General features: G+C 35.3%; 2 protein-coding genes across 2 annotated transcripts; one reads left to right on the top strand and one right to left on the bottom strand.

Moving 5' to 3' along the window:
- Window positions 1-572: 572 nt before the first annotated feature.
- On the bottom strand, window positions 573-5,139 carry LOC113749058 (sphinganine C4-monooxygenase 1-like). The gene is made up of 3 exons (XM_027292701.1): window positions 4,869-5,139; window positions 4,404-4,778; window positions 573-1,561 (listed from the first exon to the last, which is right to left on the bottom strand). Exons 2-3 carry the CDS (start codon window positions 4,632-4,634, stop codon window positions 1,019-1,021), a joined length of 774 nt encoding a protein of 257 aa, XP_027148502.1. The 5' UTR covers window positions 4,635-4,778; window positions 4,869-5,139; the 3' UTR covers window positions 573-1,018.
- A 7,130-nt stretch (window positions 5,140-12,269) lies between these two features.
- On the top strand, window positions 12,270-15,819 carry LOC113748837 (NAC domain-containing protein 17-like). Its single transcript, XM_027292411.1, has 3 exons — window positions 12,270-12,761; window positions 13,837-15,048; window positions 15,337-15,819. Exons 1-3 carry the CDS (start codon window positions 12,569-12,571, stop codon window positions 15,702-15,704), a joined length of 1,773 nt encoding a protein of 590 aa, XP_027148212.1. The 5' UTR covers window positions 12,270-12,568; the 3' UTR covers window positions 15,705-15,819.
- Window positions 15,820-17,657: the final 1,838 nt, after the last annotated feature.

Below are 17,657 nucleotides of genomic sequence, written 5' to 3'. Positions count from 1 at the left end.
TGAATAGAGATCAGTTCAAAGATTTCAGAGTTTTCTGAAATTTACTGTCGAAAGTATAACCAATAACCTAACTTTGACAGGAAAAATGAAAAACTTCGACTTGTATCAAATAATAAAAGAATTTGGCCATAACCATTGGCTACTGATAAATAAAACTTGAAGCTGTGGGCTGCTGCTCCCTACCGCCATTATCCCCTCCCTCCAGTTCCCCCCATGCACACACAAAAGATTCAGGTGATTTGTTTTTACGTGCAGTTTTCCTAAAGAAGAAAATCTTGTACACATGAAAATAAAAGAAAGTAGGGGCTCAATAATTTTCGAAAAGCTTGGACAATGATCCACTTCAGAACATTTCAGCAAAGCCTGCAAGAAAGTGACTCAGCTGTGCCAATGAGAGGCTTGTCGTCAGGGATATACTATAAGCTCAGTGGTGCACATTTTAGTCTTTGAAAGAGAACTTACTTAGGGGCTTATAGAGCTCTACAAAACAGGATCGAGGAAGGTCCTGTAATATACTACAAAAGACGTGCATATGACAAGAAGAAATATTAGCATAAAAGTAAACATAGGAGGAAAAAAATGAAAAAATATATATTTGCGATTAAAAGGCAAACACCACAATTACATCTAATGTAACTATCATCAGCCTTTCTAGTTACAGTTCCTGCCTCTGCAAGGAAAGGTCCTACGAATACCAAACTGCAATATAGAATTGTCAACCTGCCAGAGTACGAGCAAGTTATGAATGATGGAACAACTAATACTGCACAACACATGCTTCAGGGATAAACATACAACTTTAAAGGTAGGTTAGTGAACTTGAACTGAAAATCTATGCAGAAGGGAATTAGTCTAAGAGATGGGAAAAGGAATAAACAAAATCACTGCATAAGAGCTGGCAGCTTCAATTGAGCTCAAATAAATTGTCTTAGAAACCATCTAGGCAGCCTTTACAAGGTTGTCGCACGGTCCAAATTGTGCAAGCTTTTTACCATAACAAACTGAATAAATGATGCAATCAGTCTTTGATCAGTCTGGCCTCAAAACCCCCTTCAGGTCGCTTGACAAGTCTGTATGGCACGTATGTTCCTAGAAGCTTGTCCCAGATGGGAAAGAATGGCTGAGAGTAGTTGAACTTTGTGCCTTGGAGTTGATGATGAATATCATGGTATGCAGTATTGTTTTGGAAAAGTAGATGGAAAATATTACCAGGAAGCCATAGTCCACAATGATCATCCACAGTTTTCACTACAGCGAAGCAGAAGAATATCACAGCAGTTCTTGCAGTCATTCCTGAGATGAGAAAGGAAATAGCACCACCAAATGTGTCTAATAAAAGACCTTCAAGTGGGTGATTGTACAGGGCCCCAATGGCATAAGGGACAACCAGCCTATGGTGTTGGGAATGGATATGTCGGTATAGAAACAAGTTCTGGTGCATGTACCGGTGCACAAAATATTGCCATGTGTCCATAACCAGCATTGCAATGATTATCTGCACAATCTGGATAAAAATTGAAGGCTGAACTATGATTCCAGATGAATTCATATTTGAGGTCAACTGCAACGAAGGTAAAAGGGATTAGTTGTTGAATATAAATGCATGAAACAATTCAAGGTAATTCTATGAGCCAAACAACAGATCGAGGACTTATATTGAGGTGAAAAGTACCAGAGGCATTTCTCTGGTACAAAAAGAGGGGTAAGAATCTAACTTTCACATATAGAGGTGAAAAGCAACATAATCTTGACTTTCCATGAGTTGTTCACATATGTTGGTCATTAGACATTGTGCTGTAGTTTTACAACAGACTTTACATCATTATGGTTTGGAAATACACATCCTATTAGGAATACTAATACGTGAACCGAAGAACTTCTAAGGGGATAGGTATAAAGATTCTAGCATTCATAATCAAATCTCCTGAGAAAGTACACTAATATAATCAATAAAACCAGAAAATGTTTTTTAGTCTACATGATACCACTATAAACATCTTTACGGCCTGATAAACCAATATTTTTCACTTTCTTAATGATCATCAAGAACAAGATTAAAGGATCACAAGAAGAAATGAAAGTTCAGTTGCTCTCTCCTCTCTGTCTCTTACTCCTCCCCTACCATGAAAAGAAAGTAGCCATTTCTGGTACTTTCATCATTCATTTTCCTTTTAAATAGGTTTTTTTTTTTCTTTTTGGTGGTGGTGGTGGGGGTTGGGGGATGAGGATTGCTTGAGAAACTATAGAGTCACATAAGAGCTCTTTTCGAATCTAAATGCCAATTTTGATTTGCACAGTAATATTTTATTTTAACATACTCAAGTATGGTTTGAGTAAGTTCCTTAAAACAGATAGCTTTAAAATCTTTGCAGTAGAAAATAGGAGCTTCATCGTCTCTCACCAATATAGTAGGGAAATTTTGAAACTGATGGCACTTGACAATGGTATCAGAATGCAAAAGGTAGCAGGAATGATACCAATTAGCAGCTAATCTTCCTATTGTATCTGCTTGCAGATGCATTATATCGATAAGCACTTTTTATAACTACCTTTCCTTTTGCAGTTTCTAGAAGTTCCATCGCATTCTATTTGATCCCGCACCTTTACGTATACCCAAACCCCCAGACACAAAACTGGAGGACAACTTCAAACCAAGCAAACAGAACATTCTCTTATTTCAGAAAGATGGGCAGAAGCTAATTCTCATAATGTTCAAAAATTTACATTCAAAAGGGAGACTAGAACAATTTCTAATATCTTGAGGGGGGGGGGGGGGGGGGCAGCTGCACTGATGCAGCTCCACCATTGGTAGTCTGTGAACGCGCCAGATAAATCCAGTTGAAATCCCTTTAAGGTTTTCATTGTACAAAATATAGACTGATTATCACATTCTTCATCGGTTAGTTTCCAAAGCAGTAACCACCCAAGTAAAGTTACTTTTCTTTTGGGCCTTTACCTTCATTTGTATAAAAATAAAAGATGTCGCAAATCTGATCATGTATTCTTGTTATGGCACTCATTGCCTGTTCGTTGGGGAATCATCTTGGCCTTCATTAAGTAATAGGCTGTTATAAATTTTGTTTACTAAGAGTGTGAGTCTGCCATATATGTTCTTTAACTCTTACACAGTTTAACATAAATTCACTTTAAGACTTAAATTGATGCTATATGGAAAATATTCCACTGTTTCCCATTAAAATTTGACATAACTAGATAACTTTTCAAGGATGTTCAAATCTCTGTCGTTTACTATACTATCAGGTGTTTTATCCAACAAAAATTTAAACCTATTTTATCATAGACAAATCAATTTCATGCACAACTGATTAGATAATTTTTCTTACCCATCAAAAACAAATCTCCAGCTTCTTTTGAGGATATTGATTATCTAATGCTAAACTGTCCAAGTATTTCAAGGAACACAGTGCAACAATCAAACACATTTAATTTTATTAGCATATGTGAACATGATTCTTCCATTAAAGGACATATTGGCTACTAGTACTTTAGATTTTAATGACCAATTCAGGTAAGCTGTTAGAGGTGGCAGGTCATACATGCAAACTTGACGAAGAGCATAAGTAGTTAATGGAGCACAAAACGCAAGGAACTTTAACTGCGTAACATTTAATTCAAAAATAATGAATAAGGGCATCCTGAATAATGGAGGAAGGTTACCAAAGGCGGTTGTGAACTCCGAATCTGGACAAAGATAAAAAGTAAACGCTAACCTCAGGATGACAATTGTCCAATGTACAGCTATTTGCCCGCGGACTTAATTTACTCAAGTTAAACAAGGAAAAAGAGAAGTACGTTTGGGGGCAAGGAAAAGTTCAGAAACATTTTGGTTTAAGCTCATCTGACTTTCCCTAAGATGAGATGGTCAAATGATTGGGCAAATCAGGCTGAGCACTCCCTTTTGGATAGCTAGCAGAACCAGAGGGCTGCCAGAGCAAGCCCTCGAAATTTGTGTCTAACCTTCAGAAATAGCCATTTGAACATAGTTATTCATGAAAGTCAAATAACCAAACTTCTCAAACTCTTTCCTTTTAGATCAAATATTAACTGAAATTACCAACTCTGACCTCAAATATTCAGCATCATCTCATCTTTCCTTGAAGAAAAATCAATACCAATGTCCATCCCTTAAAGCAATATAAGACATCAGAATGGTCACTAACATAATAATGCTCGATTACTCCTACAGAATTATGGCAGGAAAAGTAACTGCATTACATTATACCTTCTTCCTACTAAGCTAATGAGGCTTTTGAAGACCATTATAACAACAACAACAACAAAAGAATACAGTCCAAAGATCAAGAATGAAAAAAAAAATAGATAACTGAAATTAATAAGAATTAGAAACAAATGGAAACAAACTGAAACGGAAAAGCTCTTACCCGAAAAAGCAATTCTGCAACTACAGCCTGAACCAGCTGTTGCAAAAGGACACCTTTAATAACTGACCCCAAAGGCACCAAATTCTTCTCATCTTCCTCCTTTCTAGTATGCAACCTATACTTGTCTAGAGGTGGAAGCAGCTGGTAAAACCCAGCATACAGCCAATACACCACTATTGGAGCAAATGTCCCCATTGATTCATCACTCACATACGCCTCCCAAAACACCATTCTCTAAACCTTAAATATAATACAAGGCTTTTTTTCTTTCTTTTTCTTTCCCTTTTCCCAGTTCAATTCGATACTCTCAATTTTGGCAATTCTAAGCCCAAGATCTATGCATACATAGAACTACAGATAGTTTTAACGTATACCCTGAAAATTAAAGAAAGAAAAGGATAAATAAAAATCCGGGATGTGCAATTATGATGCAAAAATTCAAACTTTAAAAGTTTGGAGACTTACATATGTGATGAATGAGCAGGTAGGATACTGGAATTTTCTGTCAAACAGATCTGGTCTAGGCTAATCTGTTTCCTTTTATTTTTTGGTGTTTCAGGAATTAATTTTCTAGGAGAGGCAATGTGGATGACAGTTGTGAGATTCTTGCATATAGGGAGTAGTTAAGTGAGGAGATTCGCTGGAGAAAAAATGGAGAAATGGGCTGGGAAGGGAAGGAGGACGAAGAGAAGTGAGGCTCGGGAGCCTGTGGACACTGGACACTGGACCAGAGCAAAACTAATGATTGCTATTCTTTTCTTTCTTTTTTTTTTTTCTTGATTCTTGTTTCTTATTTCAACTTTTTGTTCAGTAGTTTTAGCAAGCTTTCATGAAATTCTTTTATCTTTTATGTTTTATATATTTATGTAAATATTTGAATAAATTTTATAGACAGTGTCAATGTATACACTATCACGATTGCATAGATGACACAAAAGTAAGTTTTAAATTTCAAATTCAAATTTACACATGTATCATATATCTAATTGTGACAGTGTAGACAATGACAATGTATATAAAATTAATCCTAAATATTTTATCATTTCCTTCAAAATATAAATTCATGAGTCAGAACGTTAATTTTTGAGGATGATAATGTGAGTATAACTTGGTTTTACTCATGAGGAAGGATAAAAGAGGTCAATTTTGGTTTTGTTTGTCTATCTTAGTATAATAATCTATCCAGATTGAATAATCTTCTTTTTGTTACTAAACTATATGTTCATCTACATTCTGATTATTGGTGAAACTCTAAACTACTAATAATTTGACTTAATTATTAGAAAGTAATAACAATTGTTTGATTTCTACATAATAATTTGCTGTAGAAGCAACCAAAATGACAAGAGAAATTGAGATTATTAATTTGATTGGGCTATTCTTTTCATAAACAAGTATAATTTATTGAAAAGGACTATTCATTCCCCAAAACGTTTAAAGTCAATATGAAAAGTTTTGAGTCAAAGACAAGAAGAATCGTGTACTAGTACAACTTGAGACAAACATCTCCATCTCAAGTTTGACACAAAATTGAAGGGTAAAGATCATTCCTTTAACCTACATTATCTTTGATTTTTCTTTTTTTTTTGAAAAAAGAAAAGAAAATAAATCTATTTAAGTGTTTATTTACGTATAAAATGTGAACATCAACATAAAATATTGTGCATGTTTTCATACCATACATATGATGACGACAAAAGTATGTTTTCGTACAATATATCTAAGTATTTCGTAAGAGAAATATATGAGTTTTAGAGATATTTTTTGAATCATGATTATGATTATGACAAGATTAAAATTATCTAAACTTTTTTTTTATCAAAAAATTCATACAATACTGTTCTAACTTTCTAAGTACTACTACTTTTTTTCTTTTTCTTTTTTTTTTTTTGCTGACGGAGTGGATGTCCGGGTCAATTCTTACGGAACCCGACTAATCCCATTCCGGCCCGAGAGAAGAGACCCCATCCCCCCGAACACGTTAATCATGGGACTCGAACTCTTGCGGGTGATTGGACAACGGCCTTAAGGAAGCAACCGTGACCAAACGAGCTGCCTGTGAGGGGCTCTAAGTACTCCTACTTACTCAATCAATTACCACTTAGATTTGATAAAAATCATCCAAGCAACATAAATTCAAAATTAACGTTGTGATAGTTGAGACCAGCTAGCATGCATATTGACTTTGTCTATATGCGGTTATAACTTATAAGGCGGGCTGTTTGCTTTAACCATCAAAAAAAAGGCAGCTGATCCATTGCCAGGCTGGCCATGGATAGAAGGAGAAATCAGAGAAAGATCCTCTCAATAGTCAATAGGCTATCGGATTTCTACCCAAAGAAAAGAAAATATATGCCATCATCAGATTTGCCCATAACTATCTAAACAAGAGGAGATGAAGCAGATCAAAATCAAGTGTCACAATCATCCTTGCACATTCCTAGAAGGGTCCTCCTCCTTAGAGCACACATCTCTTGAGAACTATAATGATGACTCTTCTATTCTGACAAGCACAGTCGACCTACCGTCCTTTACGTTCATATCAGCGTGAGGAAGATAGTCTTGCCAAAAAGAAAACCCAAGAAAGAATGAAGACTAATTATCAAATCTTCCCAATCACCTTTTTATTATTTAAAAAGTGCTACAGTAAGATCCAAATAAATTCTTATCCAAATTGTTTTAGTAAAAGGGATAATTTTAGAAACCATCTCTGAGGTTTCTGACAATTTCACTAAACTCCCTTGAGATTTGAAATATTATACCTACCTCCTTTGATTTGATAGTTTTTGTAATAAAATCTTAAAATAATATTATTGAATTGATCAAATTTTTAAATGAATATCCAAAAATGCCCTTGTGTAATGAGTTTTAATTTATTTTCCCATATAATTATAAGATTATCTAGTATAGTTATAAGGAAAAGGCGTCAAAATTTTCATGTCAATACTTACTATTTGATAAATAACTATAATAATAATTTTATCACTATGATAAGATACTTTTAATGGTATTTTTATTATGAATTAGATTTATAAGATAGAAAAGAAAATGTTGAAATAATTCATTTAGGATTTATGAATTTTTTGAATAGTGGGATTATCATAATTTAGTAGTGATTTTGGGCTATTTATTTTTTATTTATTGTTAATTTTAATACCAAAAAATAGAAAACAAAGATCAGTAAAAACATTAAATTGCATATAAAGTTAACTCATAAAAAAAATCAATAGTTCGACGTTTGGTTATAATAGAAGTTAGAGATAATAGTAGTAGTTCTATAGCTCTATTGGCAAAAAAAAAAAAAGAATAAGCGGGAAAAAGAATGAAAAATAATAATTTTAAAAGTCATTCTAAGTATATAAGCATACAAAACAAAGGAATTTTATTAAAATATTTAAGGGTAGTATTGTGATTTCAAATGATAAGGGAGGCACGTGTAATTTTTAAAATCTTGAGAGAGCTGAATGAAATTGTTAAAAACTTCAAGGGAGGTTTCTGAAATTATACCTTAGTAAAAAATAGAAGTTCAGTGAAATTCGTATAACTGACTGATTGACTTGTTTAATACGATGAAAATTCAGTGGTTAGCCACTTAGGCTGCTATAGTTGAAAGTTATTTATTACATGGACATGCGTGAACTTAGGAAGGAAGAAAGACGAGAAGAGAAATCGTTGAATGAGGACCACCCACATTGCAAAGTCAATAATGTTTTCTTTTTTTTTTTTTAAGTAATAAATTTTGAACTAGAATTTTCTATCTATAATCCCTCGTACTATTTTATCGTCCAACCAAACCCTCATCTAAAGGGCTTTATCTATTTACTTACTTATTTTGCCTAAAAAGAGTAACAAAGCAATTCCAAATGAATATTTTATTACGAGGATAATGGTGTTTATCACATTTAAACCCTTAAATTTACCTATAAATGCCAGTTAAACCACTTCTTTGACCAGCATTTTACCATATAAAAGTACATTAATGATGAGTGGCACCTTTGAATAGCAGGGGTTTGGGTTTTGACCAAAAAAAAAAAATTAGCATGGGTTTGGGGGAATAAGCTTACCGTGATCTCTTCTGTTTTTGGCCTAGTCTTCTAATCCTAGGCTTTTACTTGGTTGGAATCTATATTAATTATCTTACTCTAAACCATTATGCTAGTAAGTGATTTTGTTCTCTTTTTTACAATCTTTTCTAAAATTTTAAAGTGTTTATATCAATCAATAATACCTATTCGTACTCGATCAGCTCGTTTTTATTCTCAGCAAATTCTATGATTTTATTTCAGCTTTTCATTTTTAAAATTTATTTCAACTTTTTGTATTCTGATTTTAGATTTGTCGGGGACGAAAAAAATGCAAATTAAAGGCTGTATCATACTACTTTTGGAGTCTGATTGTGGGTTCTATTTTTTTCTTTTGAGAACACCCATGCATACATTTAAATAGCTTTTGTAACAACAAACGAGAATACATGATTTATTTTTAAAAAAAAATCTAATTTTCAAGGATTAATTATATAAAATTAATTTGTACGAAAACAAAAGCAGTTCAGCCCTGTTTGGATTGTCATTTTTTGCCGAAAAATTGTGTCGTTTTTCGTGATCATATTTCTCTATTATCTTTTTCCCTCACATATATCAAATCGTTACAGTAATTTTTCTATGAAAAATCATGAAAAATGCAATCCAAACGGGATTAGATAGATTGGCTAAAGTCCAATCAATAAAGAACACCAAATGGCCATACCAACTATTCTTTTTTGGGAGGAAAATGGTCATGTAAACTATTAGTGGTCCAATTCTTCCACAAAAAAAAAAAATAGTGGTCCAAAACTAACATATAATCCGTAATTCTTAGTGGCAAAGGAAAGAAAATTCTTATAAAATTCACAGAGGGTTGCAAATCAAAATCATGCCTGCTGTAGACATTTCCTAGGTATTATGGATTTCTTTCTTTTTTTTTCAGCAAGTCAATTCTCCCTGTTTTGGGGCACGTTGCATTCACCTAGTACTATGATTGTGCATTGTGCACTACGTAGATTTAATTCAAATTGAATACTCCTATTCTAGGTTTATTTTCCAACTCCAGCTATTGCTGGTAGGGGTGGCAATTCGGGTCCAAATCAGGTTGGCGGGTCGGGTCCGGGTCAACCCGGCAGAAAATCTGTTGACCCGAACCCGACCCGCCAACCCGTGACCGGTCAGGTATGCTGACCCGAACCCGAAAATTTCAGGTTTGCGGGTTGGCAGGTCGACCCGAAATGACCCGAAACTTAATTTTAATTTATTAATTTATCACTGTAATTTCTAATAAAATCAATTTCTCACAAAACTAATTACATAATCAAGTAATAAAAATTTAAATAAATAATTCCAAACCAAATCTAAAATAAATTAAACACCGTAAAAGTGTTTTATCCCAAACAAAATATAAAATAAATTAAAACAATATAAAAGTAAAAAATAATATAATATATTATTTGTCCAAATATAATAATTTCAACTTCACACAAATTAAATAAATTCATTTAGGATTAAGTAATTAATGCCTTTGAAAAAAAGAATAACTTAGTTTAGTTAGATAAAATTATTTTTATATTTATTAAATTATTTTTAATTCGTAAACGGGTCATATCGGGTCACCACGGGTTGACCCGAAATCGACCTGTTTTCTTTTCGGGTTCATCGGGTCCAACCCGATTCTGACCCGAATTCCCGAAACCTCAACCCAAACCCATTAATTTCGTGTTAGGTTCGTGTCGTGTTTTCAGGTCGTGTCGAAAATTGCCACCCCTAATTGCTGGTACCAGAACACAATTTAAGAGGCAAATTTTTTTTTTACTTAACGGACAATTTTATCTCTCGTTGGTCAATATTAACTTAGCCAACTTTTGTCCGGAACATACTAGTTATTGTTCTTTTGTCCACACATTACCCAACAGAGCCACTGGAAACCCAAAGGGAACCACTGCTGAACCAAACGAATGTACTTGTTGAATTTGAGAAGTCAAGAAATCCTGACTAGGGATAATGGTGAATCAAATAATTCGACTTGAACTCACGAACTATTCGGTCAATAACTTGACTTGAATTCGTTTTGCTCGAGTTCAAATTCACAAGTCGAGATCGAGTTCCAAATTTTTGTACTCAAATCTCGACAGATTTAATTGAGATTTTTATAATATATATTTTCTATTTATTATTGTAAGATGTCAATTGTATGTTTTTATTTAAAATTATATGTAAAAAATTAATATTTATTAGGTAAGCTCAATTAGATTCAAATAGGTTTGATTGAGTTTGATTTGACTTAATTATATTTAATTAAACTCGAACCTGAAGCTTGATTAGACTCGAATAAACTCGATTGAACTTGATTAAATTTGATTAGATTTAATTAAACTTGAGTTCGAGTAAGGTAGACGAGATCAAGTTTAGTAATTTTATCTCGAATATTACTCAAGTTTAACTCGACTCGAATACACATCTAATACTAATGTTTGACGCTTGTTGGTAAGAATATTTGATTCCCCCCCCCCCCAAAAAAAAGCATTCCAAGAGGGACTTAAAGATCCGTAGAGGTGGCAAAATGGGCGGGATGGGCGGGATTTGCTTGGATTTGAGATGGAACCGAATCATATGAGTTTGGGTCTAACCTTATCCATATGTGTTTTGGGACTAACTTGGGCAGAATCACTTTAGGATGGGTTTAGATTGATCCCGCCCAATACCCAAATCTATTTTCTACATATTTTTTTCCTTTAATTCATTTTTAATTTTTTATATAACTTTAATATTTTTTATTTATTAAATTTCTTTTTGTCTTATTAAATAAACATGCAAGTGCTTTATACTCATGATTCCCACAAAAAATTGGATTAACAAATAAAGGAAAAGATAGATATACAACCATATTCCAACACATATAAAGATGGCCAAGGCACTTAGGGTGTTGAATATTTATCCTCATCATTGTCCAAGGATGACAGGTCTAAACTGACTGAAATGCTGGAAATTCTTGTGGATAATGACTAGGAAGACTCTAGATTATATGTGCTGGTATGACTATAACAATTGTTAAAGATAATTTTTGAATCTAAGACTCACTTTGGATTGGCTATTTTTTTTAAAAATAATTTTTTTGAAATACAATATTATAGTAATATACAATAACTCAAAAAACATCCCATCCATATTAGTATATCAAATATTTCAAAAAAAATTTATAGTAAAAATTTTTCATAAACACTGCTATAATAAAATATTTCAAAAACACCCCAAAAAATAACTAATCCAAACTGGGCCCTTGCTATTTGAGCCCAATGAGTACCCAAGTTTTTTCCAAAATTTTCCATCAATTAATGGATACAATTGGGATTTGTCCCATTGTAAATCCAATATCAAATTCCAGTACTCATCCCGCCCAAAGTCCCTATGAACATGGGTAATCCATTGGGACTTGGGACAAATTGACACCTCTAAAGATCCATTTGGTGGGCACTGGACAAATGGTCCGGTGGTCCGAAACATAATTATTCATTTTATCAAATTTGATTCTTAAGTTCTTAACTCCTATTTTTCACTCTCACTTTATCATCCCCTTAACACAAAATCTCCAATTATAATTGTAAAAAAAATAATTCTCCAATTACATGAAAAAATTTAGAAAATAAAGAAAAATTGAAGAACTTTCTAATGGACTAACCAATTAAAAATCCACACAAAAAAGGGGAAAGTCCCTCTAAGTCCACTTTCAAACCCCCTGCTACTTCCACCCATGCTCATTTTTATCCGTTCAAACCTAACCTGATCACCATTTTCCATATACCCAAATTCCTGGAATCTTCCCCTAGAGGGAGCCCGGCCCTACCCCCTCAGCCTTCCAAAGCCCGTCAACTCTTTTATTCTTGTTAATTATTCCTTCTTTTGATTAAATCCCATTTTTCTTTCTCGCCCTTCTTCTACTACTCCATCACTTCTACTCTTCCAAGCAAGGCCTTTTGGGTCGTCGCCTTGGTCCCTTTAGGGTTTTCCTTCTTATCTTCATCCATTCATCCAAATTTTTGTCCTTTGATCGGTAGAATATTCAATTTATATATTTAATTCTGAACTTATTTGTTCAGAGTAGTGAGTAATTTTTTGATTGTTAAAGCGAGATCCAAAAAGATGAAGGTAATTGAAGAGGAAATCTCGTCTTGTTTTGGGAGTGGTAAAATTTTTCCACCCGGATTCCGGTTCCACCCCACCGATGAAGAGCTGGTCCTCTACTATTTGAAGAAGAAGATGTGTCGCCGGTTTCATCTGCTCGACGTCATCGGCGAGACTGATGTTTACAAGTGGGACCCAGAAGAGCTGCCTGGTATATGACTACTATTCTTTTCCTGCTTTGGTTTAGCTTTGCTCATAGGGGTTTTCTTGCGTTGACTTGATTTGTCATTCGGGTTGGCCGTTCAATTTTTGGTTGTGCTTTCTGCTTTTGGTGTTTTTTTTTTGTCTGATGGGTTTACATGATTGAGGGAGGCTTTTGATGTGTTTTTGGGGGTTTCGATAAATGTCTTGGGTGTATTTGATGGTTGACTTGAGTGCGTCGATTGATTTTTCATGTGGGTTCTGTTTAATTGTGTGCTATGTGTGATATCTGAGTAGATCAATGGTTATTTATGGTTCATAGGTTGTTTGTGTTTGAAACTTTGGATTGTTCCTGGGATTATGGTCCACGTGTACTCTTGTTGATTGTCAAATGGTTTTGGACTGTTGTTTGGAACTAAATATTTGTTGGTTGGTTGATTCTCCATTGTCTCGTTAGTCATTGAATGGTTTTGATTGGAAATGTCATGGCTGAAGCTTTGTGTGATTAGCTCATGTGGTGGCAATTTTCAAGTTTGACAGTTTTTGTTTTTGGTTTTATACATGTATCTGGTTGGTCAGTCGGTCTTCTGTTAAACTCTTTATCAAGGGATTATATTTGCTTCATCTGTGTGTTAGCTTTCTGACAAAAGCTAAATTAGGAGCAGTGATAGGATTGATGCTGCATCCTAAGTGCAGTTATCTATGCATGGATTTTATTTTATTTTTTGAGACCTGGTTATTAGAATATGGACCATGAACCTGCCCCTAGTAGTTATTAGGACTTAAAATCTTGGCTGGGCCGCTTATCTGCCTCCTTTATTGTTCCTTGTTTTCAATAAGTTGATAATTAACATGGTAGATGCATGGTTGTAGGTCTTGTACTTTAATTGCAGACTGAGCTTCTGCAGTGTTTTAGTCATGGAACAAGTTCTATAAATATTCTGAATGGTTTAAGTTTTCCATCTTCAGTTTGTTTGAGAAAATGTTTGAGGATATTTACTTTATTGGTTAATGAGTTGTAGATTTGAAATTGGTTTTCAGTTCTGAAGAATTTACTGACATTACTTTTGTAAATTTGATTGCAGGATTGTCTAAATTAAAAACTGGGGACAGGCAGTGGTTTTTCTTCAGTCCCAGAGATAGGAAGTATCCCAATGGAGCGAGGTCCAACAGGGCAACCAGGCGTGGGTACTGGAAAGCAACGGGGAAAGATCGGATAATTACATGTAATGCTCGTGATGTTGGGGTGAAGAAAACCTTGGTTTACTATCAAGGTCGTGCACCTTCAGGTGTGCGAACAGACTGGGTGATGCATGAATACACCTTGGATGAAGAAGAGCTAAAAAGATGTCAGGCTGTGAAGGATTATTATGCACTTTACAAGGTATATAAAAAGAGTGGACCAGGTCCAAAGAATGGTGAACAATATGGTGCACCTTTTAAGGAGGAGGAGTGGGATGATGAAGGAGGTGAGACCAATGGACTTATTGACCACAACGACCAGGAGAATCCTGTGAAGCTGGTTAATGAAACAGCTCCTGTTAGTGAGAATGGAATTGTGTCTCAGCCGCAGTCCCATTTAGATGATTTCGAGGAGTTTATGAATGGAATGGCAAATGAGCCTGTAGTTGTTCCATCTCCTGCAGTGGACTATGGATATTCTTTAGAGGAGCTCTTGTGCGAGGAGGAGGCCCAGAGTAATCTAGTGGATCAATCCTCACGGGAAGTCAATTTACATGATCAAAGCACAGCTGTTCACCCAGCCTGTCAGGAGTACAATGTGCAGCCTAGCTTTGACTTGACACAGTCAGGTACATCTCAATTACAGTTGCACGAGGCATCTGAGGTCACATCTGTTCCACAGAGTTATGCATCAGCTCCTCATGCGGTTGAAGGGGATTTCCTGGAAGATTTTCTAGAGATGGATGATCTTCTTGGTCCACAACCAACTGTTCAGGCCTTTGGAAAATCCGCTGTTGAAAATCTGCAGTTTGATGAGTTCGATGGGTTGAGCGAGCTTGACCTGTATAAGGATGCACCCTTATTTCTTAATGAGTTTGAAACAGGGGAACAGGGGCAGATTGCTCAACCTTATATGAATAATATGGGCACTGAAGTTGTGGATCCTGTTTCAAGTTTCTATTTCAACGATGGTTTAACGGAAACTATAAACTGTGAGCAGACTTATTTAAGCAATCCAGAGGAGGTGAGTTTTCAACCATGGTCACATGATCAAAGGAGCAGTGTCTTTGCTGCAACAGAAGCTCATCAGGGGACCATACAGCCAGCAATCTCAGGTACTGCAAGAACAACCAAATTCAGTGTTGACATCTTTGGTTGGCATCAGTATCTGTAGTCTCATTTACGTATTTTAATTTTTGTACAAAAACTGTTGTCTTTCTCGGCTAATCTTATAGAGCTCTTGGTCAGATGGATGGTATGGGAAGACCATGTCATCTTCAACTTGGTGAAAACTCTACTGCCCAAGTGGATATGGGAGAGTTTGAGCCAGCTTCAAGAGCTCTTCTGCTTTTACTGTGGTGTAAGACTTAATTGCTAATATTCATAAGTTTTGGCATGTTTAGGTATGGGTTATGATGGTAACTTTTCCGATCATGGTTCTGGAGCTGATCAAAATCAGAGTGGCAAACAGGATGGTACAGACTCTTGGTTTTCTTCTGCTCTCTGGTCTTTTGTGGAGTCTATACCCACCACTCCTGCTTCAGCTTCAGAAAGTGCGAATCGGGCCTTTGAGCGAATGTCTAGCTTTAGTAGGGTAAGAATAAATAGTAAAAACACGAATGTTGCTGCAGGTAGTATCTCAGCAACTTCAAGTAGTTCAGTCAAATGTAAGAGTGGATTTTTCTGTTTTTCATTGCTTGGTCTGTTATGTGCCATCTTATGGATGTTGATAGGAACATCTGTAAAAGTCCTGGGAAGATGCATAGCCTAGTAATAATGTAAATTGAAGTTTTGCTGGTTTTACTCAAAAGTGTTTTATACAAGTTGAACATAGCTTATGAATGTTGCAGAATCTCGTATCATATAATTCTTAAACCTTGGCAGCCCCTCGTCTGCAGGAATTGCAAAGAGTAAACAGTGGCCCTGTTTTGTCTTACTTTAGCATTCTTTTATCTTAGCATTTTTGTCTTACTCAGCAATACTCAGCAATTTTGTCTTACTTTAGCATAGCATTCTTTCCATGTGGTAACTAGAAAGATGAATTTGTATAATTCCCGTCTCATTGTAAGGAATCTGCATTTCTTCAAAAAATTGTAGTTTATCATTATATGATTTATCAGTAGGCTTTGAGCGTTCCCAGGATGAGGGATTTATTGTACTATCCCAACACTTGGACTAGTTGAGTACGATGTTACACCAACAGCTTCTGCCAGCAGCAAAGTCCGCAAGTGCTACGAGAAAAATGGCGAGGATGTTTGGGCTCAAGGAACTTGGTCTTCTTTGGCTAAAGGAGATTAGCGAGAGCAGAAAATGTTGTCGTCTTTCACTTGATTTGATTGTTATTTGGAGAAGTTGTAAATAGTTTGCTCCTACGTTTATTCCCTGTCCATTCATTTTGTGTACTAACGTATCTTCGTCTTTCTAACCTAGATCAAGCTATGAATTGAGGAGGCAATCATTTGGTAAAGCTCCAATCTCCATTAAAGCTTATTAGGGTTGTTTGTCTAATAGTCTATCCTCAAGCTTTACATCTCTGAAATGTTTGCGCAAAATCTTTGTATGGTAAAGAATAATATGTTCAGCAACATTGTCTTCAAAATTTGCGAAAGAAAGTAATTTCTCCAGTGAAGTCATCTATGAATTTCTTACATCATATGCACAATGAAATTTTGTAAGATGTTGAGTATACTTCCACATGTAAACTGCTGCAAAATTGATAGGGGCATCAAATGGAAGCATGGGGTTGTAGAGCAAAATGGTTTACCTTGTACGGAATTCTCAGTTTGCTAATGATATATTTGCAACAGAAGAAAAGGGCAAAAAAAAAAGTACATTAGATGTCCGGGTCTCTGTTACTCGTTTCTTTGGTGTATCTTTTAGGGGGACCTTTCTTGATCAACTAGCTATAACTTGTTAGGAATAGAAAAGCACAAACAGATGAATGTAAAAGAAAAATTTAGTAAGAACTGACTGCATTATTATGCTAGTAGCAGTACAGCTCATTTTTTCTCATTTCAAATGTAATTTAGCCTGTCCAGTGCGCATTCTGGACCTTAATTCATGTTGCTAGTTGAAGTTTCTAAGTTGATCCTTCGAGTATCTTTTGAAGTTGATCTTACTCTTACGGTATCCTTGTTCCCACTTCCGATTTCAGTAGTCACATTATTGTTACCATCTCATGCTGATGCTGCTACTATATATTATAACAACTGAATATCAGCCACCAGGATACTTAATCTCGATCTTACTTAGTTCCTCTTGCTGATACAAATCTGGGTTGATCTTCATGTTTCCTTGACTATCTTTGAAACTGATTTTAATTATGCTCATTATACGTTTTCCTTGAGCCCACTTTCGGCAAGAATCTTGCCTGTCTGCTGCAAGACTTGCACAAAAAAAAAAAAAAAAAAAAAAATTTTTTTTGTTTGTTCTCCCAAGTTTTGTCTTAGCTTTCTTCAGGCTTTGATGGATGGACGTTTGTGTTCCTATTGCAGTCAAGTTTGGTGTGTTGAGCGTCGAAAGATGTTCAGCTTGAAGCAGAAAACCCTCAGTTGCATGCACAAGCTACAGCAAAGGAAGCAGGCGGTTCTTTGTTTTGGGCAGAATGTAATGTTGTTCCAACTTGTAAAAGCTGTCGCCATGGTTATAATGCATGGACCATTGCGCAATTGGATCTGTAGCAGTCTTTTGCTAACTGGTTTATTGTGATTGTATTTCCTGGGGT

Source organism: Coffea eugenioides, chromosome 10, assembly GCF_003713205.1.
Source record: "Coffea eugenioides isolate CCC68of chromosome 10, Ceug_1.0, whole genome shotgun sequence".
NCBI lineage: Eukaryota > Viridiplantae > Streptophyta > Magnoliopsida > Gentianales > Rubiaceae > Coffea > Coffea eugenioides.
This window is presented reverse-complemented; position numbering and strand designations above follow the sequence as displayed.

What these genes read in the sequence shown, in the direction of transcription:
- LOC113749058 (XM_027292701.1), bottom strand. Translation starts at nt 4,634, where the DNA reads ATGGTGTTTTGGGAGGCGTATGTGAGTGATGAATCAATGGGGACATTT. An exon ending in TTGCAGAATTGCTTTTTCGG is followed by an intron (nt 1,562 to 4,403) that starts GTAAGAGCTTTT and finishes CCTTCGTTGCAG; the next exon opens with TTGACCTCAAATATGAATTC.
- LOC113748837 (XM_027292411.1), top strand. Translation starts at nt 12,569, where the DNA reads ATGAAGGTAATTGAAGAGGAAATCTCGTCTTGTTTTGGGAGTGGTAAA. An exon ending in GGACCCAGAAGAGCTGCCTG is followed by an intron (nt 12,762 to 13,836) that starts GTATATGACTAC and finishes ATTTGATTGCAG; the next exon opens with GATTGTCTAAATTAAAAACT. An exon ending in CATACAGCCAGCAATCTCAG is followed by an intron (nt 15,049 to 15,336) that starts GTACTGCAAGAA and finishes TGGCATGTTTAG; the next exon opens with GTATGGGTTATGATGGTAAC.